This window comes from Gossypium raimondii, chromosome 6, assembly GCF_025698545.1.
Source record: "Gossypium raimondii isolate GPD5lz chromosome 6, ASM2569854v1, whole genome shotgun sequence".
NCBI lineage: Eukaryota > Viridiplantae > Streptophyta > Magnoliopsida > Malvales > Malvaceae > Gossypium > Gossypium raimondii.
Window position 1 is genome coordinate 11,656,630 of NC_068570.1, and position 25,854 is coordinate 11,682,483.

General features: G+C 34.1%; 5 protein-coding genes and 2 non-coding genes across 8 annotated transcripts; 1 reads left to right on the forward strand and 6 right to left on the reverse strand.

Moving 5' to 3' along the window:
- Nucleotides 1–5,418: 5,418 nt before the first annotated feature.
- Nucleotides 5,419–9,143, reverse strand: LOC105772968 (histone acetyltransferase type B catalytic subunit). The gene is made up of 10 exons (XM_012594506.2): nucleotides 8,980–9,143; nucleotides 8,753–8,794; nucleotides 8,108–8,217; nucleotides 7,945–8,013; nucleotides 7,775–7,813; nucleotides 7,619–7,695; nucleotides 7,397–7,496; nucleotides 6,692–6,773; nucleotides 6,447–6,607; nucleotides 5,419–6,288 (listed from the first exon to the last, which is right to left on the reverse strand). Exons 1-10 carry the CDS (start codon nucleotides 9,059–9,061, stop codon nucleotides 5,644–5,646), a joined length of 1,407 nt encoding a protein of 468 aa, XP_012449960.1. The 5' UTR covers nucleotides 9,062–9,143; the 3' UTR covers nucleotides 5,419–5,643.
- Nucleotides 9,144–9,675: 532 nt separating this feature from the next.
- LOC105772970 (60S ribosomal protein L28-2) lies at nucleotides 9,676–11,688 on the reverse strand. 2 transcript variants are annotated; one of them, XM_012594507.2, is made up of 4 exons: nucleotides 11,543–11,688; nucleotides 11,237–11,392; nucleotides 10,979–11,142; nucleotides 9,676–10,082 (listed from the first exon to the last, which is right to left on the reverse strand). In XM_012594507.2, exons 2-4 carry the CDS (start codon nucleotides 11,382–11,384, stop codon nucleotides 9,942–9,944), a joined length of 453 nt encoding a protein of 150 aa, XP_012449961.1. In that variant the 5' UTR covers nucleotides 11,385–11,392; nucleotides 11,543–11,688; the 3' UTR covers nucleotides 9,676–9,941. The 2 variants fall into 2 exon arrangements, with proteins under 2 accessions (XP_012449961.1, XP_012449962.1); XM_012594508.2 differs by having other exon boundaries at nucleotides 11,237–11,418; nucleotides 11,543–11,644.
- Nucleotides 10,503–10,595, reverse strand: LOC128042195 (small nucleolar RNA R24). The gene has a single exon (XR_008197400.1). It is a non-coding gene; the product is annotated as a small nucleolar RNA R24 (small nucleolar RNA).
- A 13-nt stretch (nucleotides 11,689–11,701) lies between the features above and the next one.
- On the forward strand, nucleotides 11,702–11,773 carry TRNAP-UGG (transfer RNA proline (anticodon UGG)). Its single transcript has one exon. It is a non-coding gene; the product is annotated as a tRNA-Pro (tRNA).
- Nucleotides 11,774–11,999: 226 nt separating this feature from the next.
- On the reverse strand, nucleotides 12,000–14,611 carry LOC105772967 (F-box/LRR-repeat protein At4g29420). Its single transcript, XM_012594505.2, has 2 exons — nucleotides 13,879–14,611; nucleotides 12,000–13,398 (listed from the first exon to the last, which is right to left on the reverse strand). Exons 1-2 carry the CDS (start codon nucleotides 14,417–14,419, stop codon nucleotides 12,518–12,520), a joined length of 1,422 nt encoding a protein of 473 aa, XP_012449959.2. The 5' UTR covers nucleotides 14,420–14,611; the 3' UTR covers nucleotides 12,000–12,517.
- Nucleotides 14,612–14,756: 145 nt separating this feature from the next.
- LOC105774576 (probable caffeoyl-CoA O-methyltransferase At4g26220) lies at nucleotides 14,757–17,246 on the reverse strand. The gene is made up of 6 exons (XM_052632732.1): nucleotides 17,090–17,246; nucleotides 16,046–16,130; nucleotides 15,889–15,968; nucleotides 15,663–15,807; nucleotides 15,367–15,525; nucleotides 14,757–15,314 (listed from the first exon to the last, which is right to left on the reverse strand). The coding sequence occupies exons 1-6, from the start codon at nucleotides 17,203–17,205 to the stop codon at nucleotides 14,871–14,873; spliced, it is 1,029 nt and encodes a 342-aa protein (XP_052488692.1). The 5' UTR covers nucleotides 17,206–17,246; the 3' UTR covers nucleotides 14,757–14,870.
- A 3,448-nt stretch (nucleotides 17,247–20,694) lies between these two features.
- LOC105771521 (uncharacterized) lies at nucleotides 20,695–25,806 on the reverse strand. Its single transcript, XM_052631974.1, has 7 exons — nucleotides 25,772–25,806; nucleotides 25,537–25,669; nucleotides 25,335–25,438; nucleotides 24,654–24,825; nucleotides 24,418–24,558; nucleotides 23,989–24,244; nucleotides 20,695–23,699 (listed from the first exon to the last, which is right to left on the reverse strand). Exons 1-7 carry the CDS (start codon nucleotides 25,801–25,803, stop codon nucleotides 20,773–20,775), a joined length of 3,765 nt encoding a protein of 1,254 aa, XP_052487934.1. The 5' UTR covers nucleotides 25,804–25,806; the 3' UTR covers nucleotides 20,695–20,772.
- Between the last annotated feature and the right edge of the window lie 48 nt (nucleotides 25,807–25,854).

Consider the following 25,854-nt stretch of genomic DNA (forward strand, 5'->3'; position numbering starts at 1 on the left):
ACAGGCCAACATCTTGGTAAGTTCAATGAACTTAGTGAGATTCTTCGCTACCAAATTTCATATCTCACCCCTTCTTTAATGGGGTAAAATTTTAAAGGAAAATAAAATACTTTAACTCCCTATTTTTACCCAGACTTTAGCGCCCAATCTAGACTGGCAAACTCTCATACACTTTCCTCCACTTTAATGGCGATTTGACCACTAATACCTTAAGTTCCTGGTCGAACCTATGTCCCGACGACAGAGTTCTGGTAGTTTTTAAATGCCTTGTTATTTTGGCCGGTTTTCACTTTACCCTGCACACCTTGTTAGGAATACTCCTTTATGTTTTGTTCTGGATCGTAAGTGCCATAGTCCTAGCGGATACACAGTTATCCTACTCATAAGGCCTACCTATTCATAAGGCCTATGAGAAAGGACCATGCCCATTGACGAAATTTCCCAATTTGTTTAGTCAATGGTGGATTTCCCCCTCCTTACCATAATTTTGAAGGCCTTGTTGACATTCCCTCCGTTGGGATAACTAATGAGGTTCCCGTCACTCTGACAAACTAAGTTCCACTAAGTTTCACTCTGGAAAACTAAAGATACCATGCTCATGAGTGTGTTATGTCCGTTTGCTGTGGACCAGTTTGTCATTCAGTACCCAACAGACTATCGTCGGAGTGATCATCTGTGTTCACGATTTTTCTTGTATGTTGGTTCCCTATGAAACTATCCTTCTGGCTGGTACTTTCTTAATGGTTTTCCCTTTGAAGAGGAATATTCTTGACAGACATATTTTTCACCCGGTGTATCATTCTTTGTCAATGGGTTTTAACCAACCCCTTTTTTTTTTGTAGACCAACTCGAGTATTTTGTGTCACATCTAGCTTATAGGGTTTCCTTGGGCACACTCTAGCGGTTCTAAACGGCAGATCCTTAACTACAATCCTCATTCAAACCTTCTTTCATTAGCCTGTTACCAGGCACCACTAGTGCTTCAACTCCCGTGACTATTTCTTGTTGGGTTACCACACATATGCCCTACTAGCTTTCACAACTACTAATCTAACAGGCTTTTTCAGTTTGTTACCCATTCATTGGCTGATTCCTTCTACCCGCTGCCCAACTATTTTGCCTCATACTTCCACTTTCCTTTTAAATCTATTTTTTTCTTATTCGTAAAGTTTCTCCCACGATTTCCATTCTAGTTGACCACCCGTGTTGATTGTCCCAGTGGACTACCCTGTATTTAGTGTCTTGGTGGACTACTCGTGTTTAGTGTCCTGACGAACTATATTGGTTGTTATAACCGAGTCATGGTCTTACACCTTATCGTCGTCGCGATGCTGCCCCATAGAGCCTATCGACCGCCATCACGGTGTTGCTCTAAATAACCTAATAGCTATCAATATCGTCTTATCAGGTATCCACCTAGATGTTCAAACACCAAAGTGTCCCCTCTGCAAGGCCCGAAGCTTCGCACATCTCAGTTTACTCCCAACAATCCTGGATGGAGAAATCAAAATGGAATTCCAATTTTCCTTTTTCCCTATTCCTCTGCCCATTCCTCCATTTTTCGTCCGATACCTTGATGCTCGAACACCGTAGTGTCCCTTCCACAAGGCCAAAGCTTCGCACATAACAAGTGCACTCAACAACACCATATGGCGATATCTAATAGAATCACCCATTTCGAAATCCTAACTTCGTCTAACCTGTCGATATTTCCCACCATGTTTCATAATTTGGAATAGACATACACAAGTATGAGATCACATAAGCATAGTAACATGGAACACGCCAACTTATACGTGCATCACCTCAACCATTCTACTCAAATGCATCCTATTCAAACAATATCCCAAAAATGGGGTATAAAACTCACCTAATTCTTTTTCACCATATCGACTTAGCTTTTCCAAACGCTTGAACTTTCATTCTCCTGGGAACTAAGCATGATAACCAAAAATCACAAATTAAACTCAGTATTAAAGTGATGTTTGATAACTCAATTTTTTAGATGATAAGCAATAATATGTAATAACATTGTCACTTGCTCATCAACAAGCATGTTCCTTGACGACTTCAATCCTCCTAAAGTTTGTAACATCTCACATAGTTTAAAAATGTAACTTTATTCATCCTAAATTTTTCTATACAGGTCTTGTCACTAGCATGTACAAGTCTTTTAAAGCAAGAAAGTTAAAGATCTATGGTTATAAAGCTATCTTTTGCATAAAAATGGTGAATCTCATAATAAAGAGCTAAAAGATGTTTTTAAAATGATTTGTAGCATATTTGACGAGATTAAGAGGTTTACAAATTCAATTTATCAAAATCTTTAAGTAATTGCATGAATTAAATGGTTGTCTTTTGAGAATGAGGATGGACAATGTTTTTTCGAAAAAAATATTAATTAAAGAAATTGAGCAAAGTTAGAGATCTAGATCTATAATTAGGCACAAGTTAGGGGGTTAGGAGGTAGAAATTAAGGATTTAATTAAGTTAAAAAAAGAAATTAAGCGAAATAAATTGTACAAAATAAGTCGAATAAGTATGTGTGAGTTGAGAGCCGTTGTATGAACATAAAAGGAGTAAGCTATATTATTTTTGAATACTTAGTAATATGTATATTTTTGTGCAAAGTTGAAAACATTAGTGGAGCCTTAACAAATCATGATAAAGACAAGGCCGGAGCTTCGCACATAACGGGTACACCCAGCAACACCATATGGCGATATCTAACAGAACCACCCATTTCTCAATCCTAACTTCGTCTAACCTGTCAATGTTTCCCACAATGTTTCACAATTTGGAATAGACACACACAGGTATGAGATCACATAAGCATAGTAACATGGAACATGCCAACTTATACATGCATCACCTCAACCATTCTACTCAAATTCATGCTATTCAAACAATATCCCAAAAATGGGGTATAAAACTCACCTAATTCTTTTTTGCCATATCGACTTAGCTTTTCCAAACGCCAGAACTTTCATTCTCCTAGCAGCTAAGCATGATAACCAAAAATCACAAATTAAACTCAGTATTCACAACTTAAAACTTGATTTTCTAGAATCATGCAAAACCCCTTGAAAGGTTTTCTAGAAATCCTTATCTTGGTTTTCTCAATTTAATTGTTACAGAGGGACTAAAAATCTTACCAACTTACTGGATTTTCTACTTTTTCGATTCAAACCTCATGATCACCACTCGATGCAGAGCTTCCTATAACCATCTATTCTTCGAAACAACCAAGGAAGAAGATGAAGAAGAGAGGAAAATGAAACAGAATGGAGTTGAATCCTCCCCGAGAAGTCATTTAACAACTATTTATAGCCCTTCAAGCTTGGTCTTTCACCTTATGATAACCATTCATCCATAATCATTTTGTCTCTTACTAAAGAAACTGCTAGTTCTAATCCAACCGAACCAGAACCAGATTTCAACCTTGTCCAATTTCAATTACTATCTCATCTTGGCTTTCCAGTAGAGACCGTCAACTTATAGTTTATTTCAATTCAACCCCTCAATTATTTCTTAATTACCGGACGTAGTGAAAAACCGGGTGTGACAATATATATCCTAAAGACTATGATATAATGATTCATTTATATTAAATTATAAAAAAGTGGAACAACATTAACATAAATTAATTCTACAATGATTATTATTTAATTTTATGATTTAATTTCTAAACATGCTATTTTTCAAACGGTATAATTTTTATAATATTTTTTAAAGAAATAGTTTAATATATTTTAATACATAAATATAATATTTTTAAAAATATATTTTAATACTATTTATATCTTAGTAAAATTTTCCACAATATTTATGTATTAAATATATTCAAAATATTACAAATATATTATATTTTAAATAATTTATATACATAATAAATTTGTGCATCATGGTAGAAAAACTAGTTACATTATATATAGGTATATATATGAGAAAAAATGGAATGATTCTTTGTTTTTAATAATTATTTAATTTTTTAATTAATTTTTACCGACATTACATACACTTGGATTGTCACATGGATGACATGTCAACATTTAATTAATTTTATAATTTTAAAAATATTTTTGTACTTTTAAATAATTTTAATGATTTTAAAAATAATTTTTATATATTTTAAATTTTAAATTTTAAAATTAATTAAATGTTGACGTGTCACCCATGTCTACAAAATTAAAAATGTTAATTTTTCATCCATTTTAGAGTGATTTGACAAAAAAACACAAGTTTAAGAGCTAAAAATATGAAATTTTAATGAAGAGCTAAAATAACTTCTTTTTTTTTGTAAAGTTGAAGGGTTAAATAAATTATTATGCTTTCTTGTAATTGAGTTGGTGTAAGATAAGCTAAGAACCCAAATTCAATCAAGAAATATAAGTTAAGTGTCGTTTAGTAAATTAAAAAATTAAGTATTGAAAATTGAAGTATAGCATATAATTTTATAAGTGCTAAATTCATATTATAAAGTTAGTTGATTTGTTTGTAAAATTAGTGTTAAATATAATTATATCGTTTGATAATAATATATTTTAAAAGAGATAATAATAAATATTAATTATTGAAAACTAATTATTTCATGATTTTAATCTTATTAATATAATATTTTATATTATTTTACATAATTTTGAATAAAATTAAATGGAATAATTTGAACATTTCATGTTTTTAACAAATGTAAAGAGATAATTTATTGTGAATATATGTTTTAAAAATAAAATTAATTTTTTTTAAAATTTAAATAATAAGTAGCTATTTATCTACTTATTCTATTCAAATTATTTTGTTAAAAATTTTGAATTAAGTAAATTGATTAGAGTTATCAAACACAATTTAAAAATTAAATTAAAACTTTTTTTGTAAACTAAACACACCCTTAGTATGTGTTTTAGTTCATTTTTCTCTTAAAAGAAATTATTAAAATAAATTTTATATTCAATATTATTTTGATGTTTGCAAATATAGATTTAAATAAAAATTAAGAAAGTGGTTATTTAAAATATAATAATAAAATATATTCACCTTCCTTACCACAGGTCAGTAGTGATGCAAAAAGGTCACAAATTACGTACCAAAGAACGTAAAATTTGTTAAATGTGCCATTTCCATACCAAGGGCCACCCTTTTCTCGCACCACTGGCTATCAATCATTGCACATTTTGAATCCTGCTGGAGTTTCCTTCTCCACCATTGTGTTTAAAACTATAGCCAAGTGCATACTAATAGCACCGCACAGAATATAGCTTTTTATTTTCTCTTATTCAATAAGAATAAATGGTTAGGGTAAACTCTTGTTTTTTTTTTTTTGGGGGTGGGGGTTTATCAGCTGCTATAATATATCAACAACCAGACAAGCCGTCAATATTCATAATGCAAAATGGGGAAAAAAAAATCAGCTAGCAAGCATTCAACATTCAAGGGAATACTGGAATTAACATGTGTTAAAAAGTTATCACATTGGCTATATCGTCTGCTAATATTCTAAGATAAGCTCCAATTAAAGTAGTGCTCAAAAATTTTACAGAACAAGCCTCAAATTTACTAATCCTACAACAGTGCTAGCTTCACTAGAAATTATCAGTAATATGCTTATAACCAGGTCAATGCATCATGCCAAGAAAGTGGTACCCTTCATACATGTTTGTGAGACACCTTTTGTGCAATTAACTTCACCTCCTTGATTCTCTCATCGACCAACTGCTGCAGCTGCTGTTCTTGGGTTTTTGTCTGATCTTCATCCATTTGAATACCCCCAGCCTTGCTGTTCTGCAACCTGAACATGGCAAATGACGTCTCCTCGTCATGAACACTTGGGACCTCAATTACTTCCTTTCCTGCTGTCTCAGAATCTTTACCTAGTATATCAGCCTTCACCCTATTGCAAATTATTGTTACATAGTCTTCCATATGCTTCTCTATAGGATCAAGGCCAAGATATATCAAAATCTCCCAGCACTGAAGAAACTGTTTCTTGTTAATTTTCAAAGTTTTCCTGACTTCGTCAACGACATCAGTGGATGGCAAGAATCTAGGAACCTGGGTTTTTTTTGACAATTTCCCTTGCTTAAGATGCAAGACAGCTGATTTAACAGCACTCTGGGCTGGTTCAAAAGCTAGCAGTCGTTTTACATCAAAACTGGTGCGCACATGTTGGAAGTACTCTTGAGGCTCTTCAACTGTCAAGTCATAGACATTTTCAGATATTGCAACATTGCTCAGCACCTCCACAAGGTAGCTGCCATAACCCTTGTGCTGGTAAGGAGGCAATACCAAAATCTGCCAACAGGGAGAATAATTTCATTAAAATGCTATTTGTAATTAACAAAATATTAGCAACGTGTAACAGTTGTTGAAGAGTGGCGCTGGCAATACTTTGGGTTCCATTCAGTCTACCTTAGATACTAACATGAATAATGACAATGAAAGAGATTAACCTGGCTGAGACGCAAGCGTGAACCATCAGGGTAACGATAAAAACGATAGAGCGCTGCAAAACCAAGCAATATATGCTGAGTGTTCTCGGGCTGATCAGTTTTCTTCCGAGTCAAGAGATATAACTCCCAGCTTGGATCAGTTACATCAATAGGATTGCTACCTAATCAAGAAAACATAATTATTTAGACTACATTAAAAATGAGATACAAATTGTCATTAATATTTGGTGAAGAGTGACAGCTACCATCAACAAGAAGAAGAACAAGAGGTACCAAGCGACTATAAAGATGACCAGCAGCCAAATTGCTCATCATCAGGCGAACAACCTAATACAGAAAGAAAACAAATCAATCATAGCTAACATTTGAATATATACAACTCAACACCATTGCTTACAAAATAATGTAAACTACCAGCAAGCTAACATCAAGGTACCTTAAATCTATTAAAATATTTTCCCTACAATATACTCCATTGGACTTTCCATGGTGGTTTGAACTGTTAAGGAGCAGTGTCATCACAACTAACCTCCTAAGCATGTAAATTATCATAAACAGACAATCCCTTTACTGTCCAAAGGGGCCTACATAAAAAATGGAAATGATTGTTGGAAAGGAATGGTAAAAAATCCTTTCTATTGTGGATACTTGAAAATTTCATGAAATGTAAAAAAATCCCACAAAAGGTGGCATCTCACAAAGATGAGGCCAAAACGACTGAAACTTGTAAGAAGACGGGAAACAACAAAGAAGAATCTAACAACAAGATACTAGCAAAAGACCAGGGAGTCAGAGAATGCTGCCAGGCCCAGTGCAAAATTTAGAAACCAAATGAAAGTGTTTGGCCAGAGGTTTCAGGTTGGGAGATGGAACTTAGAATAGATAGTTATAACAGTGACATTTAAGCAACAAAACAAACACTTACTTTCATGCATAGATAGTAAAATTACCTCCAGATCAGAAAACGCTGCTTCTGAACTGCCATTAAAATGAGTTGTATGGCCATTGGAGGCTTTGGTTTGCAACTTCTCTTCATTGGAAACAACAGAACTGAAAAAGGTATACATATTGAATTTGCAAAACCATAAGAAAAAGAAAATAGAATGCGAACATTGCAAAGGTAAAAGAGCAATACATCTTTACATGCGTACAAGATTTTCATGGCATAATACCTAATGAAATTATTCTCAGTTGAAAAGGTTTGCAGGAAGTCATCTTTGTTCTCCAAAAGAGTCTCACCAAAAATTTTCTGTACAAAAAGGACAATCAGAAAAGCCTCAAGATATAAGAGATTTAAGTTAAGGATAAACATGGTAACTAATGTATACCTCAAGAGCAGATTTCAGGTCTGTGATCCCTTTTCCCCCCTGAATAAACAACAGTGAAAATCATTAAAATACCATGAAAAGACAAAAAAAAATGCTTCACTGACTCAATATATGATAAAAAGAAGACTAAAACCATTTATAGTAGTTCAGGGCTGCCGATTTCAACTTACATCAGATGTACTTTGGAAGGTAATATCAGCATACGCATGAAAAGAAATGCTGCTTATCCAGATGGTTATCTGGCAAAAATGAAATAATACATCAACATAAATCATCCACAAGATCAAAATACTATTTGAAGGCCATTATGTTGAAATTATGAAGGCATATTACCTTTAACCCTTGGTAACCGTATATCTTCTCATCTTCTTCAAAAAAGCTGTTCAAATCAACAGGGCTGATACGGTAACCATCTGAAGTTCCGACTTCCTCTTTCTTAGAAACTAAATCAATATCAATTAAGCAAATAAGTAATGCAGAAGAATGTTCTCACACAAAAAGTAGCAGAATTTAAATGCAAAACTAAAAATTCACCAAATACAGCTTCTTGTTATATTATCAGGAACCAACCATTTGACAGCAATCAAGAAGCACCTCTACTCCCATGCCATATATAACAAATTCTTTTAAATCAATTGAGAAGCCAACTTGAATATTGACAGGTCATGCAGCAAAGCTACTTTCAAAATGTTATAAGCGAATTATTGTATATTATGCCTGCCTCTACTCACGCAAGAGAAAAGTTAAGTCTCATAAATACCATTGATGTCGAGACTAAATCAAAATATTGTCTTTGTCGTCAATTAACACAGTTAATTAGAGCTTTCAATTGACGAAGTCAGGAAATTCAACTCTGTTTTAAACCTTTTTTCTCCATCAGCATATAGCAAAACCAAAAAGAGTTTAGATTATAACAGTAGAATTAACAAAAACTAAAACAAGTTATAAAAATATTTAAAAAAAAAAAAAGAAACTCACCCAAGTAAATCTTAATGCAGTCATTGGGCTCAACTCCAGCATCTGCTCCAAGGCCAAACAAATAAGAAACAACCATGAGCGAAATCAGAAACCAACTCTTTGAAAAGTAAATAAAATGGAATTTACAGCGAAGTGAGGGGAAGTGAAGTTGGGAAAAAAAGGAAAATGTAATTTGGATGGAAAAGCTAAAAACGTAAAATGATGAAATCGGAGAAGAGGGGACTGACCAATGTTGGAAAAACCGACACGTCGCTTTTTCTTGGGTTCGGGGAGTGGATCGGCGTTGGGATGTTGTTGCTTCTGCCCCATTTGGCGGAGAGTTAGGGTTTTGCAGAGCGGGAAATGAAGAACGGTGAGGCGGGAAATTATGTTGTACAAATTGGGGGGATTATTTAGGTTATTTATAATAAATCAAAGTGAAGTCGAAAAGAGAGAGAAGGGTACTCACCACGTGACGTAGACAGAAACGAAGGTTATTTAAATTTTTATTTGAGCCTTCTACTACCCTATTCTTAGCCCATAAATGATGGGCTTAGTAGAAAACTAAAGGCCACCATGACCTCATTCTTCCATTCTTTTTCTTTTTCTTTTTTTGAAATATAAAATATATATCTATTTATATTCGTATTTTTAAAAAATAGCTGTGATATAAAAATTAATAGCAATACCGACCCAATCTAAGACTTCAAAAAGCCACTATTGTTATTTTTTAATAATTTTATTTATAATTTTTTTAGAAGGATTTAATTATTTTTATTAGACCAAGTCCTCTAATAAAAATGACAGGATTTTTTTTTCCTAATTTATCTAGCCAGAAGATATCCACCCATAATCCGGCAATTAGCAAAGATAGCAAGATGCCAATCACAACCTTATTCTTTTGTACATGAAAATAGGCTACTTTAAGGAAGTTGCTAATCCAGTTACTGAAATAATTTTTTCAACCAACAATCCAAAACAAAATAAACATACAATAGTCTCGTACAAATGTAATTGAAATTCCCATTAGCGCATAACTTAAAACTAAAAATGCAATTATCAAATCCAAGGCTAAACCATCTCTAGCAGAGGTGACAAATTTTCCAATACATTAACACGAAATGACAAATTAATCTACTGTCTGCAACTTTTGTAACCAAAGAAAACCATCACCAATTCAGGCATGACAGTTTCCCCAACTATCTATGTTTCACTTCCTGCCACGGATCCTAACTGCCTGTCTGTTCCTCTTCTTGACCCCAGATTTGGCTACCTTAAGGCTCCTGTTGACAGCACTAAGTCTTGCAAGGGCTGCCTTCTTCAAGTCCGGTCGGTAGTGATTATATACAACCTGAAACCATCATCAAACAAGCAGCAGTCAGTAAAAGGCTCATATTCCTCAACTCTTCATCCATGGATATGGGTATATTAGCCATAAAATTTGTGCGCGTGTTTTTTTTTTTTTTGGGGGGGGGGGGGGGGGGGGGAGTTGATTCAACCTCAAAGTCTATTGATGACATTAGGACTAGAATGCTAATAGAAAATTTCCCTAATTGTGAAACGAGTAGCATTTGCAACCAACACAATAAAGAAAGAAAAAGATTAATTCAAGACATTCAACAAGGAATACAGCGCTTGATAGTTAATAGCAGTAATTATTGTTAGCAAGTGGCCAATATCTGACAAACAAAGTATAGAATGTCAAGCAAAACAACAAAGATAGAACAGACTACAGAGAATTACGAAAAAAGCCAATCAATGGTTGAGGGTGCAAGCTCAGAAGCCAAGCGTAACAGGTATATTTCATTGAAAACCCCTCAATAAGATGGGATCTTCTTACATGTTAGCTTCTCATCACTGCAACTATGATAAAACCAAATTTAAAAGGATGGTTGCAGGCAATTATTCAAACCTAAAAGTAACTTAAAAACCCAAACAATGATCACCAAACAGAAGATTACACAGATATTTGAATGCCAGCTTTTGTTATCATGGAGCCCACAGGAGTAGTTCCAAGATAAAAGTAGCTTTACCAACAACGATCATCAAAACAGAAGATTCAACAGATATTTAAACGCTGGCTTAGGTTGGCATGGGTTCTTCTAGATAGACATTACTGAATATTATCATTACAGCTAAACATAAGAACTTAAAGACTTCCGACTAATCCTTGTCAAGCACATAGATTGAATAGAAGCTAAAACTACACATTAGAGCATTTAATAGTAAAACAAATTCGTGGAATACCTGATTGACAACAGCCTTAGCCATCCTAGGAAACTCTTTTCTCATAACAGATTTATGAAGCACACTTGCAGGTTTGTTCTGCTTCTTAGTCTTTGAGGTGGCAAGCAACACTGATCGATCCTTCCCACCAGGCTGAATAGTTACAGTCTTCTTGTTAGCAAGACCTATAACAACATAAAAATTAACATCTTTGGGGTTTTTTTTTTCATTTTAGGACTAGGGAAACAAATGCAAACCAAAAATGGAGGATGAGATTACCAGAGTGCTTGTAAGAGTTAAGATTGTAGAGATTGTTGCTCTCCTTACTGAACTGAATGCCGGCGGTGCCTCGACCGAACTCCTTCACCAAGAAACAGTTGTTTCTCTTCACGATCTCCCAAATCAACTGTCCTGGAACCGTCGCCATTTACTTACCTGAGAACAATGGATATATCAGATCGCTGCGAAACAAAAATGGGGAATTGGGGAAACGAATTCAAGATCGTAGAAAAGTAAATTTCAGCCGATATCAAAGTTTGGGAAACAAGCAATGGAATTATTTGAATGACAAGGAGAAGAAGTTACCACAATGGAGTACGGGAGGAGGGCGGCAGAGAGGGTTTAGTGTCGCCTAATTGATTATGGATACACTATATGTAACTTAAGTTGTGTGCCCTTATAGCCAAAAACCCTAATTAATTTGAAAGATTGGAATAGATATTTTAAGTTGCCAAACAATCAGGAGGGCGTTTGGTCTAGTGGTATGATTCTCGCTTTGGGTGCGAGAGGTCCCGAGTTCGATTCTCGGAACGCCCCGAATTTATGAATGCTTTACACATTTTCTATGTGATAATGGTCTTGATTTCGGCAGTTCTGTTTTCCATGTGCGAGAGGTCCCGAGTTCGATTCTCGGAATGCCCCGAATTTATGAATGCTTTACACATTTTCTATGTGAAAAGTGGTCTTGATTTCGGCAGTTCTGTTTTCCATCTAGATCCGTACAAATTTAACCATTCAATGCCAGACCACATACATCAGGCTAGGAATTAACCTCATTGGAACAACTAAAACACAAGCTTTGCCAATGTTAACATGAGCACTATATTCTGTACTTTTTTGTGCTTATCAGGAAAAAAAATACACCTAAGAAATACTCCTGAAAGAAAACATAAAAATACACCATAAACAACCAGACATCAACTTCTTGCTAATGCTTTGTATTCTCTTCTCCTTTCCTTCTACTGGAAGGCGGGATGTTGTGGTGCTTGGTGGGTGAACTCCCTTGTTCTTCATCTATAATTTGTTATGCTTTCACCTTCCAAGCAACAATATTCATTTGTACAGGTCATGTAGTTACTGATGCCTTTATACCATACCAGTCACCTATAATCCTATATGTATTTACAAGAAAAAGAAGAAAAATCTTTATTCTAAGCTTTTGAGATTTACTAAAAAACCTTCACCATCTTCACGCAGGAAGGTTAATTTAAACCAGAGAAACAACACACAGAACATAAAAGATTAAGCATTCCTATTTCATTTTGAGGAAAGAGAACCAAATTACATTCCAACAGAGACCCAGGTGTCTTTTGGCCCTTCCCGCATTCCCCATCTCCATTTTACTCTTGGACAATAAGCTGTACACCTAGGGATGAGACTTCTAGCAAGTTTATAATCTCCTTTAGGGTGGAAGAGTAATGCCATGTCTGATAACTTGGTGCATTTATCCAAGATAGAGAATATAAACGAAAGGGTAACTTCAATATCATACACAACTAAATTTGCCACTATCTCTCTCAACTCCTTCAATGCATTCCTATCTTCCAAACCTCCTTTCCGAAAGCAATTCTCAGCTTCACACCAAGCCCCAGGGCCTATATTAAGATATGTTGCATTCGGAAACACATCAAACACTGCTTCCAAGCGAAATTTAATTGTTGCAGTCCATTTGAGAGAATTCACTGTCAGCTTCCTAACTGATTTACCAGATGGAAACATGCCAAGGAGGCAGCAAAGACTCGAAGATTCAAGGTGAAGGTTTCCCAAATTATGGAACTCTTTCACTCTAAAATCAGATGCTTCCTCGACCGAAAGATGGAAATCTGACAACAATGGGGTGTCGAGAACAAGAGATTTCGGCTTGATACATTTTAGCCTGAGCTTCACGAGGTTGGGAGCAAAGATAGTCAGAGACAGAGGAGCATTTGACACCGTCCACAAGCATGATTTAAGATGCAAGAGATGAATCTTGGGATCTTTAAGTCCTCCAACGCCAACCAAATTTAGAACTTGAAGAGAAGGAAAACATTCATTAACTTTGTTTAGGTCCTCATCTTCAAGTCTAATAAATTCAAGTGTCAAACTTGTTAGCCTTGTCATTGGATTTAATCCATCAACCGAGAGCCAAGCATTCTTCACCTCTAGCTCCATAAGACCATTGCCTACATACACAAAAAAACAAAGGCAATGGCTTTTGCATAAGCAACAATATAACTTAAAGAATAAGAGAAAGCTTTAATCTTTTATGCAACCAAAACAAAACTGACACTGAATTCATGTTACCAAGAATGCAGACCGGACCGGGTCAGTACGAGTAACCCAACTCACTACATTAGATTGTTTACCATTTTTGTATATATAATTTTTGTGTTTATGTATATATGTTAACGGGATAATTGCTCTTACTGAATTGGAACACAAGCGATTCAAAATGACCGGGAGATAGTAGTAACAGAGTTCATTTCTAAAGGTATGCTTAACCATCATTCACTATCCTATCTCTCAAAATTTTAACACAATTTAAGCTTCACAAGTACAATTTACCTTAAAACGACTCCATTAAGGTCAATTTCAAACTAATTATAGTGTATCCAAATACCAAATAAGAAATAAAATGAAATTGCAAGTGCCAAGAAACTCACAACAAGAAGAAATCAAGCTCAAAATCTGAGATTTCCTCCAGCAAGATTGTATCCAAAAATCCGAAATCGACAGCTTCCCTAGGTCGCCGCAAACCTTGGGCAACCACTCCTTGACGAACCCCACATCAGTCAAATACAAATCATCCGACTCGTCATCCACGTCGTCATACGAGATATTCCTGAGCGATTTATCGACTCCAATTGAGATTGAGTTTAGACAGGGAGCCTGGCCGACAAGGTTATTAAAGATTGCCTTGAAAGGAGTGACGTGGTCCTTGGTCTCCGGCGAGCGGGATTTGAGGTAGCGAGACAAGGTGCAGAGGAGGTTAAGGGAACGGACCTCGCGAGTGAGAGAGTTCAGTGTTTTGGAGGCGACTCGGCACCGAGCAACGTCGGCAGAATCAGTGAGTCGACTGAGGATATCAACGACAAGAGATGGGGGAAGATCATCCATTGAGAAAAATTGAAGAGGAAAAGGGAAAATAAGACAAGACAGCTGAATGGAAGGTGTTGGAATTGTTTCAAACGGTATTACTACCATTCAGAATCTGACCAACTTACATAATGGTCATGTTTTTCATTTTAATATCTAAAATGCCATTTTCATTTTGTATCCAAAATTACGATAACACCTCCAATGATTGTTGGAAATGTCTAAAAAGCCATACAAGCGATTAAAACGACAACTGAATGCTATTGCTATGCTAGTTATTTGTTTTTAGGCATGTTTTACTTGTCACTCCACAATTAATTAATTTTTAAAAATTAAAAATACTTTTTATACCTTTTATATTTTTTAATAATTTTTTGAAATTTTAAATATTAAAAAATTATTTATTTATTGATACGACATCCACCTAAATATCATACCTGCAAAATTAATAGGCATTAATTTTGTTTTTGAGTAATTTAACAAACAATTTTAAATTTAAGTGTTAGGAAATTTAAATAGAAGAAAATTGGAGGACAAATCTAACCAAACCATTACCATCCTAAACTAGAAGCAGCCGAAAGCCCAAGACCAAACATTTGAATGAAAATGGTGGCCTTTGTGACTCTTTGTTTAACTTCATTATTCCTTGACTGATACAGTAATTGAACAGGGAACCACCACAAACATGTTTAAAATGGTTTAAGCTTTGGATAAAAAGTTCAGTGCATACGATTGTGATCCCATCACCTAATGGAGCAAGCGAAATTTCGACAAGAGGATCCGCTGCCAGCAACTTGTTAAATTCCAGTGTTCTTTCTCTGCCCTCCCTCAGTATCTCTGGAGTGCACTCTTCCGGCATTGCAACTGATCCCGCCCACAGTGTGTTATCATACACAACAATCCCACCAACCTTCACCAATTTCATCAACCTCTCGTGGTACTTCCAGTAATTGATCTTGTCGGCATCGATAAAAGCAAAGTCGAAGCCATTTTCATTTCCAGGCTGAAACAGGAAATAATGATAAATGCAAGGACAATGAATGAAAACCAAGAACAAGGATTTTAAAATACTTCATCCTTATATCTTCAAGGAGCTGGTCAAGGACCGGCAAAGCTTCCGACTCTATGAATTCGATTTTGTTCTCGACACCGGCTTTTCTGATAACTGGTAACCCTATCTCATATGCCTCTCGATTCATATCTATGGCTACAATCTACACAAAAACAAATGGTAAAAAAGAGTATATAGACGAGATCGAGTAAATGGCCTTCAAACCTCCACGGTCAATTCTACAGATTGCTTACTTGCGGGCTAAGGTATTAGTCTTGGTGGAAGAGATGTATTATATACCTTGCCATCCTCTGGGATTGTAAAAGCAGTAAGGAGAAGGGAGTATCCAGTGAAAACTCCGACTTCAATTGTCCTTTTCGCATTTGTAAGCTTCAAGAGCATGGCAATTAGCTGCCCTGCATCAGGTGCAGTAGCCATTATAGCCCTGTAAAATAACAACTTAAGTACAAATCAATTCATTTCATTTCATAAGCTAACACAGTAATTTTGCAAGGTAATCTACTACCTTGGGTGGGTAGCAGTCATATCCCTTAGCTCTTTCAACAGCTCCGGTTCACGTGGATACACATTAGTCTCTAGTACATACTGTCACATTATTGAAAAATGTCTTAAGAAACTAAACAAGATAAAAAGAAATGAAATGATTTAAGAGAGAGCAATACCTGATACAGTTCTCCACTTTGCAATAACCCCTTGCTGAAACTTGCTGATCTTTTCTTTTCATTATCCATACCTCTCAAATTGTTCCTAACAATAACTTCACATTATATAAAGTAAAAACAATTACTACAAAAACTGGTTCTGTAGTTCATAATGGAAACTAATTGTGACTTGAAAATATAGACATGGAAAAAAAAAGGGATGGTTTCAAAATCTGGAGCCATGTCCACCATTAACATTTCATGATCCAAAAGATCAATAGAGCAACTAAAACCGACAGTGAAGAGCTTAATTGGCAGAATGGCAACCCAAAAAAAGAGAAATTGAAAAGTTGAGTCATGGATGGAAGATCGATCCTAAGCATTTAACCAATGAACAGTCTGAATAAAATAACGGAAAGTTGATAATTCAAAGGATGATTAAATCCGGTGGTCCTGTTAGTGTAACACCCCTTACCTTGTTTCATAAGAAACTTATCTTGCCATGGAGTTATTCTCCTGTTTTCACTAAAAATCTATGGAAGAATTTAGAAACTTGAGCTTGAAAGGGTTGAAAAATGGTAGAGAATAACCTAAATGAAAGAAAAGGAAAGTTTAGCTAAAATTGCCTATGAGAAAAGTGGGAGAGAGAATGAAATGATGATGCTCTACACAAATATCTTCAAATATTCGTTTATATTTTTAAAATTCCAGGTCTTATTCAATATCACCAACATTCATTTCCAGGTCTTACTCAAACGAATCAAATAGGGATTTTTTTTTGTAACATTTTTAAAATTTCTGACCATTCAAATATTCAATCATACCTAGATATTAAATTCGAGCCTTAATTGAAATATTTTATACAAATTTTGAGATATTTACACTTTAGTCCCTACGTTCAAAACTAACCACTCTCATTTTACAACCATTTAATATCACAAGATTCAAGATTCAACAATGGCACTATTTATAAACTTCAAAATTAACACATGGGTCAACTAAAACAAACCCTCAAAATTTCTAAAACATAAAAATTACAAGAAAATAGACTATAGTTGAACATACCAATTAAGGTTTAAGCTTCCAGCGCACCCTTGGGTTTTTCTTTTTCTTTGTTTCGGCCTTGGGAGGAAAAAGATGACGAATAATGTCTTTTTCCTCCGCCAACATATAATATACATTAAAATATTTAAGTTATAAAATCAATAATCTTTTTCTTAATAAATCTAATATTCCTTCAGCCTAACCGCCCACTACGCATATTAAAACATTGATCCTACATTCTAATTAAAAATTCACAAGCAATTGTTTCTCTATACCTTAATTAATTACTAATTTATCAAATATCTAAAATTTAATTCAACTCTATAAATATTTTATAAAAGTATTTATGAGTTCGATTTATGAAAACGATGTCCCGATACCTCATTTTCTAATATCACTGACTTTAGAGTCAATCCACTTGTACCTTAACCAACTATTAAATTAACAAATTCGTCAGACCAAAGTTCAATATAATATTATAATTGACTCGTAAGTATTAATTAATAAAATTTACGAACTCGATCACTGGAGAACGGGATTCTGAAACCACCATTTCTAACACTATTATCTTTCAGACCGTTACAACTCTCACACTTTTACAGTTTGATCTCTAAATCCAAAAGCCTTTTTGATTTCTTATAATCTCCAACTAGCATTTTCACTAATATTAAAAAATTATATTTTATCTAATTCGAAAATTCTAACACTTTTCATCTTCGAGCTGTCAAGGATGTTACACTTAAACTTTTCTACTTTATATAATTTACTTCCAATTCCGGGCATCAATATATATTTTAAAATTTTTATTTATTTGTGACTCCACATTTTCTTTTAACGGTTTATTTTCACTTTTAGTCCACTAAATTCTAAATTAGTTTATTTTAATGCACTCAATCTATTTATCATGTATATTACTGAAACAATACTAGTTTTTGTACCGAAAATTAGGACAAGGATTACTAATATGCCGAAGTTTGAATTAGTACCTTTTACCCTAATTCCTGTTAAAGAAAAGGGATTGATAACTCACTGCTTCCGCAAAACTTGGTTGGATTTAAAAATAATAATTCTTTTTGAATTTCAAATTAATTAAATTCAATTATTTGAGTTATTCAGTTTTTTAGTCAACTCGAATAAATAATTCGAATTTCGAGTTCAAGTTGAGTTGAATTTTATGATTCAAATAATTGGAACAACTCGAATAATTCAAATAATAAATTAGTGTAATTCTTGCTTTGATCCTGTTAATTTTGAAAATGAGTAAATTGGTCTCTCACAACAAAACTTCAAAATATTTAAAATTTTGATATATATTTTAAAAATTTAAAACAAAATTCTAAAGAGTATATAAAAAAGTTAAAATAATAATTTTGGAGATTTAAATAAGTTAATTAATGGTTCAAGTTTATCGTACCAAAGTATCTTTTTTTTCTTATTTTGCTTTGAAATTTTTTCAAATATTTATGGTTTCAAAATTTTGTGCTCTAACATGAAATTAGTTATCTTGCAACAAGATTTTAATTTGATATGTTTAATTTTTTTAATTTAACTCGAACAATTTCATTCATTTCAACTCAACTTGAATTTCATTTCACTCAACTCGATTTGAAAAAATTTCGAATTGAGTTAGGATGATAAAATAAGACTCGCCAACTTGATTAACTCAAAATTTTTTTACTCAATTCGGTCGAACACTCACTTGCCCCTACCTCTAACTCTCTATCCCCCAACTTTCTAAGGTTAAATTATATTATTAGTCTCTATATTTCATGAAAGGTGTGGATTTAGTCTATAAACTTTAATTTGATCACTTTTAGTCTTTTTATTTTTGAATTGCTGATTTTAGTCCTTATACTTTTCGAATTTTGAAATTTTAATCTGTCCCAAACAATAGCAATTAAATCCATTTGGTTAAATTCAATTCCTAGTCCTATACTACACATATAATTGTAGATTTGTTCCATATTATCTAATTGGATCATTCTAAATCCTTATGTTTTTCAAACTTTGGAATTTCAATCTTGACGTGAAGTTAGTCATTAATCCATTAATTAAATTTTAGTGAGTAATATGTGGAAATGGCAAGTTGATACTTGATATGACATTACACGTGTGATAATATGTTTTCACGTCAAAATTTGAAAATATTAAAACTTAATTAATGAATTTAACCGTTATCATTTAGTAAGGACTGAAATTTTAAAAATTAAAAAGTACGAAACTAAAAATAATCAAATTAAAATATAAGAACTAAATTCACAACTTTCACAAATAGACTAATTACTTTCAAAAGTATAGGTTGAAATGTGTTTTGGAGAAATTTTAAATTTTTTAAATTCAAATTAAACCAAATTGAATACCAAACATAATCGAACCAAATTAAATTGAATTGGATTGGTTTGGTTTGGTTTATCAATTTTAATTTTTTCAAAAAAAATTCTATAGCATTTACATTCATTTTCACTAATTTAATATATAAAATATTTATTTTATATTATAAAATAATTATAATTTAAATAAAATTTAATTCAATTCAAATAATTGTAGATTTTTAAAATTTTGTGAAGAAAAACAAACTAAACCAAATGTATTTAAATAATAATTGAACCAAAACCGAATTAAATTAAAAAAAGAGTAAACAAACCAAAATTGAACTAAATACTACAGTTTGAATTGCCTGATTTCCTTATTTAACCCTATTTATTATTATTATTTCTTATATATTTGGACAAATATGTAAATGACACCGAATGTGAATATGAAATAATATCCAATTTAAAATTTATCATTGTATTCAAAACATAAATTCTAACGGTATTAAACATATCATCCGAACCAAAAAACATAAATACAGTGGTGAACCACAATATTAACTTTACGAGTGCTAACTTAAAATTAAACGTGCTACATAAAAGGAATTCCTATAACATATATTATATATGTAAATTATACTACAAAAATTAAATAAAAATTTTGTTCCACATTATATTTTCAAATATATATATAAGTTAAAAAATAGTATGAAAACATATTTAAAAAGAACAATTAGGAAGAAATAGCATATCATTACTTAAAATTGTGCACGGCATTCTTTTAAAGAAATAAAATCACTAAATATAGACTCTGAATCAAAAGTTTCAGCAATCTCTCTCTTAATATAAACAACAAGATTATTTATAAGAAACTCTCCAAATTTGGCTTCTTCAAGAGATTTTTCCTCTATTTTTTCTCAAAAATAATTGTTTTTAATATTACTTCTAATATTGAGGGAATCTACTTTTATATTTGGTCGGCTCATAGTATGTATATAAAAGAGAAAATTGAAAAATCTTGGGCCTTAGGGGACCATGCCCGTGAATCTCTTAGTCGCTCCGCCATTACATAAATAAACCCGATTTGATTTGATGGCAGCTTTGGATTGTCTACATTAGTAGCTTATCAACTGACTCATAACATATTTACATTTACAAGAAAGGATGATATTGCATGCTAATATAAACCGAAAGCACGAGACGAATCACAAAAGACTTGAACATTTTATTGCAGTACTACAAGTCACAAATCAAACAAGTTTATGAAATCAAATCAGTAAACAAATAAAGTTGGATTCCTATAAACCTCGAAAAGAACATGTATAAACATGCACATCGAAATCAGTAGTAATATTGGTAAACTGCATATCAGAATGCAAATACAATACATATTCATTGGTGGTTCTGCCTGAGAGAATTTAAGTGTGCGGCCAAAGTATCATAATCAGGAAGCTTGGGGTGAACATAACTTGGCCTCCCTTCGGTTGAATTTTGAGCCTTCGAACTTTCTGCGCTACCTGATGATACAATCACTGGGACAGAAGTAGACGGCTGTTCATTTTCTGATGACTTCGAAGATCCATCAGACGAATTCATTTTGGTCTCTGGTGCCAATTGGGAGTTTTGAAAGCTTTCCCTGTTATCTGAGTTCCTTTTATGAGACTGAAGCTCCAGTAGTGCTTCATCAGCACTACAACTCCTTGAGGAGGAATTCTTCTCCCCACCATAATCGGAAACTACCGCTGGCTCAAAGGACACTGTAGTTTTAAGAGTGGAACCTCTTCGTGAATTTGAAGGAGAGTCCATTGTCTTATGAGAAAAACCAGTGCTTGAATGAGTCTTTGAACTTGTTTCCGGAAGATCTTCATCAGAACCACTGTTTCCTGGACCTAAATATGGCATGGGGTCAGAAACTACCTTTGATTCAGAGGAAACTGTAGTTTTAAGAGTGGAACCTCTTCTTGCATTTGGAGAGGCAGTTGTCCTATGAGAAAAAATCATGCGTGAACGAGCCTTTGAACTTGTTTTAGGAAGATCTTCATCAGAATCACTATTTCCTGGACCAAAATGCGGCATGGGGTCAAAAACTAGCTTCGATTCAGAGGAAACTGTAGTTTTAAGAGTGGAACCTCTTCGTGCATTTGGAGAGGCAGTTGTCCTATGAGAAAAAATTGTGCTTGAACGAGCCTTTGAACTTGTTTTAGGAAGATCTTCATCAGAATCACTATTTCCTGGACCAAAATATGGTATGGGGTTAGAAACTAGCGTCGATTCGGAGGAAACTGCAGCTTTAACAGTGGAACCTTTTCCTGAATTCGGGGAGGCAGTTGTCTTGTGAGAAAAACCAATGCTTGTATGAACCTTTGAACCTGTTTTAGGAAGATCTTCATCGGAATCACTATTTCCTGAATCAAAATATGCCATGGGGACCCTTGAGGTTGATCTTTTATTTTCTTCAGAGCTTGGCAGTATGTTGTATAGGTCTCGAGTGCTACTAAAAGTCTGTTTTGGTCTTTCCTCCTCAAAGTCATCATCACTAGAATCAACACGAGTAACTGATATTCTCTTGTTGAGTTTTTGACTCGCTTCACCACTCCCTTTCCTACTGCACCATTCTTGATTGTAAAATCTAGTACTAATTGAATCCTCCACAGCTAGTGGTGGGGATGTTTGTTTAATTCTAGCAAATGTATCATTCTTTGCCTCTCCAGAGGATAAAGCACTCCCTTGAGGAATTTTTAAATATGGTGGATGCCTATAGCCCTTATTTCGAAGGCCACCTATCAACTTCCCAAAGTTCAATTCCTTACTTTCCGTACTAGAATCATTAGAAAGTTCAGTATCTTCCATGCCCCCAGCCAACCGTTGATTGAAAACACTGTTTTCAGCTTGGTGGGAATCCATATTCCTTTTCTGACTCCCTATACTAGGATTGTTGTTCCTATCAGACTTGTCTACTTCATCTTCACTTTCTGAGCTAGGGCCATACTTATCAAAAGTTGGAGGCAAGTCATTTCCATGTGAAGGAACTGCCGAGCTTGTTGAACTTTCAAAGAAGACAGGAGTAGACCGCTGCTCTGAGAAAATATGCGATTGTGAATAGGGCTCTTTTTGTGATTCAACCTTCTGCTTAAAGCCCAAAGAATTTGTACATGGACATGGATGAGCCGGTGATCTTTGAAATGGATATGAAAGGTTAATATTGTCTTCATGTACCTTGTGCTCCTCCTCAAAATCAAAAGTACCTTCATCATTATATGATCCATAATCATCAAAAACTGCTGAGGCATTATCATAAGTATATGTTGTTTCAATTGTGTTTCTTTGAAGGCTTCCTTTATCATTGAGAAGAACAGAATTCTCAACAGAAAAATTTCCCAACTTTTGATGATTGAAATTTGATACAACATCAACATCATCATTAAAAGTACTTGAACTAGAAGATGAAGAAAAGCTTGATTGCTTCCCAATCCTTTCTTCCTGATAATCAGTAACATCATAATTCTTCCTATCATGCAGTTCATTCACAAATTGATTCTTTTCACCTGAGTTTCTATTATCATTTTCTGACTTCTGCCAATCTAAATTAGAGGCGACATCACAATCATTGATGGAAGTGTTTGATCGAGAACGAGAAGAATAGCTTGACTGTTCGCAGTCCCTCACTTCATGATCGTCAACATTCTGCGGATTCTTAATACCATGCAATTCGTTCTCAAACTGCATCTCATTGCCTGAGTTTCTCTTCATAGTCACTTCAGAAAAATGCTCCATTTCCCTGCCTACAGATGAGTTTATTTGAGAATATGCATCTGGAATTTGATTATTCACTGATGGTTTTTCATTGAAGGAATCCGCAGTCGACTTAGAAGAACAGTGAGTAGATTTACCATCATTCTTCACAAAGTTAGTAAAACCATTTTCAGTCTCTCCTGTTCGATTATGTTGTTTGTTGCTGTCAGTTTGTTCATACTTCGTAGAATTCCTTTCATGAAAGGAAGTATCAACTGGATGTCTGGCAAAATATTCATACTGAGAGGCCGAGCCAATATATTTTCTTGGTTCCTCGTCTCTCATACCGTGACCTGATATGTTAGATTCCATTGAGTACTGAGGGGCGATATTTCCATGACTTGAAAGTTCAGCAGTAGCTCGAGCAGCCATACTTGCTCGCTCTGCAGATTCTGCAGCTACCTGAGCAGCAGCAGTAGCATCCTTGAGTTCCATATTCTCATGTTCCCTAGGTGAAGCACTCTCATTCCTATAAGATGAATTCCTGAATTCCATCCCTTGATTTTCAGTTTCTGCAAAGAAAAGTACTCAAATGTGTAATTATAAGTCAAAAACAAAACAAACAAACAAAAAAAAGATTGAAAGAATTGAATGATATGCAAGTTTTAATTTAATCAACATTGGTTGAGGTTTTGATATTGGAGGATAAGCTCTAGAGGAGATTGAATTATTGGCACTAGTATTTGAGAATTCAAATTCCATCCCTTGTTTTTCAGTTTCTGCTAAGGAAAGCACCCAAATAATGGTGATGATGATGATAACAAAAAAATACCAAAAGAATTGAATCATATGCAAGTTCTAATCTAATTAACATACGTTGAGGTTTTGATCTTGGATGATAAGCTCCAGAGGAGATTGAATTATTGGCACTAGTATTTGAATAATCAAAGTTTTTAGGATGAGGAGATAATCTTGGTTTGTGCTTATAGAAGCTTGAGGGCACATCACTTTTAGCAATGTGTTTTGGATCTTGAACACTAGGAGGTCTCTGTACATAATAACTTGTTGAAGCTTGGGTATTATGAGGACCTGCCGACATTTTGGTGGCCTCTGGTAAAGTACTCGGTCCATTCTGCACAAGCAAATTCATATGGAAAGAAATAAGTTTTCAAGCAAACCATTACATCTCTAACAAACAAATAACATTCGACCATATTTCTCCAAGAATGATCCTAAGCATTGATTGTATGTTGGCACGTCAAACAAAAAAAAGAAAAAACCTAATTTGCACTATTCTACTCTTACCATCAAGTTGTCATAAACCTTTGAATCTTTTGCTCCAAATGATTCAGGGTCCCACTTAATGTTGTGTTCCTCAGCAATTGCAGTCAAAATTTTGAGTTTGGTTGGGCCATCTGGTGCTTTGACAGATAACTTGTCAACCAACTAAAAGGAAAGGATCAATCAATAGTAGTATTATAGAACCTTAAGTTACATTTCAATCAATGTTTGTTAACCCGTTTATGTTCATGAAAACCCACCATTCGACCAACACCAGAATCAGGATGCAGCTCAAGAGCTGAAGTAGTAAAATCTTTTCCGTATTTTGTTGTAAGATGTTTGGTGACATCCTTGAGTTCTGGTATCTCCTCACACCTTGCAGATGCGAAAATGACACTTGAAATTGCTTCTTTCAAGTCAATTGGGCAGTTTCTGAATGATCAAGTTTGTTAGCGATTGACATAATTTAATCTGGTCGAAAAACTAAAACTCTTATAAGATCATCCTCTTTATTAACTAGCCATAATGCATTTATCCATGATTAGCTTTCTATACATTTAAGCACACATATCCAGCCAGTTAAATAAACAGGCATTCAAAACTCTTGCAGGAGGATAGAAATCAAACTAGTTTTTGGCAGCTCAATCAAATGTCAGGTAAAGAGTTTTAAAGACCAAGGGGAAAGGTTTATTCTCCGCATTTAAATTCCTAATTTCATATTACCCAAGCTTGAAGTAAATACTAGACAAAAGTATGCTAAAGTTTTTTTTTTAACATTAATCTCTTTATAAGTTCGTATCATATCTGTTTTTTTTATACAATGACTAGAACTACCCGTACCCCTCCCAACCCTTAAATAAGAGGCATAATTCAATATAAATCTCAAGTTAAAAGTGAATAAAATCGAAATATGAAATACTAAAGGAAGTACTTTTACACACTTTTGAGACTCAATGCTCGGCATACGTGCCACAATGAGTTCACAATATATCTCAAGAAGATCATATGCTACCATGGTTTTTTCTTCCCTAACGACATGCTCCACCTGAAAAACAAAATAAACACCACCACCACCACCAGATTACAAAAAGAAAATAATAATAATAAAATCATGTTTATCAACTTTTTTTTTTAAATCAGTACCCGAATTCGGGCAGTTTGATCCTGCCCTGACTCCAGTAATTGAGACAATTCCCTCTTGAACTGCTTAAACTGTGCTTCCTTCTTGTTCCTCATTACCTTTATTCGCGGTATGGCTAGCTTTAAAGCTATCTTGCTGCATAAATTCAAGGGGAAAAACCATATGATCACATCCTCTTCAATCCAAAAACCACTTTAAGGAAACAATTACTAAAATAGAATTAAGAAAATAATTTACCATTTTTCTGGCTTGAAGCGCCTGCGAAGCATTTTGATTATTTAGGGAGCGTGATAAGGAGAGAATGGTTTTGTCTTCAAATC

What these genes read in the sequence shown, in the direction of transcription:
- LOC105772967 (XM_012594505.2), bottom strand. Translation starts at nt 14,419, where the DNA reads ATGGTAGTAATACCGTTTGAAACAATTCCAACACCTTCCATTCAGCTG. An exon ending in GAGCTTGATTTCTTCTTGTT is followed by an intron (nt 13,399 to 13,878) that starts GTGAGTTTCTTG and finishes TTGTGTATGTAG; the next exon opens with GCAATGGTCTTATGGAGCTA.
- LOC105772970 (XM_012594507.2), bottom strand. Translation starts at nt 11,384, where the DNA reads ATGGCGACGGTTCCAGGACAGTTGATTTGGGAGATCGTGAAGAGAAAC. An exon ending in TAACTCTTACAAGCACTCTG is followed by an intron (nt 11,143 to 11,236) that starts GTAATCTCATCC and finishes ATGTTGTTATAG; the next exon opens with GTCTTGCTAACAAGAAGACT. An exon ending in CTAAGGCTGTTGTCAATCAG is followed by an intron (nt 10,083 to 10,978) that starts GTATTCCACGAA and finishes TGATGGTTTCAG; the next exon opens with GTTGTATATAATCACTACCG.
- LOC105771521 (XM_052631974.1), bottom strand. Translation starts at nt 25,803, where the DNA reads ATGCTTCGCAGGCGCTTCAAGCCAGAAAAATG. An exon ending in ATTCTGGTGTTGGTCGAATG is followed by an intron (nt 24,559 to 24,653) that starts GTGGGTTTTCAT and finishes CTTTCCTTTTAG; the next exon opens with TTGGTTGACAAGTTATCTGT. An exon ending in TCCAAGATCAAAACCTCAAC is followed by an intron (nt 23,700 to 23,988) that starts GTATGTTAATTA and finishes TACACATTTGAG; the next exon opens with TACTTTTCTTTGCAGAAACT.
- LOC105772968 (XM_012594506.2), bottom strand. Translation starts at nt 9,061, where the DNA reads ATGGGGCAGAAGCAACAACATCCCAACGCCGATCCACTCCCCGAACCC. An exon ending in CTGCATTAAGATTTACTTGG is followed by an intron (nt 8,218 to 8,752) that starts GTGAGTTTCTTT and finishes ATATTGATTTAG; the next exon opens with TTTCTAAGAAAGAGGAAGTC. An exon ending in CAGCGTTTTCTGATCTGGAG is followed by an intron (nt 6,774 to 7,396) that starts GTAATTTTACTA and finishes TTTCTGTATTAG; the next exon opens with GTTGTTCGCCTGATGATGAG.
- LOC105774576 (XM_052632732.1), bottom strand. Translation starts at nt 17,205, where the DNA reads ATGTATATTATATGTTGGCGGAGGAAAAAGACATTATTCGTCATCTTT. An exon ending in ATGACTGCTACCCACCCAAG is followed by an intron (nt 15,808 to 15,888) that starts GTAGTAGATTAC and finishes GTTATTTTACAG; the next exon opens with GGCTATAATGGCTACTGCAC. An exon ending in TGAAGTATTTTAAAATCCTT is followed by an intron (nt 15,315 to 15,366) that starts GTTCTTGGTTTT and finishes TTCCTGTTTCAG; the next exon opens with CCTGGAAATGAAAATGGCTT.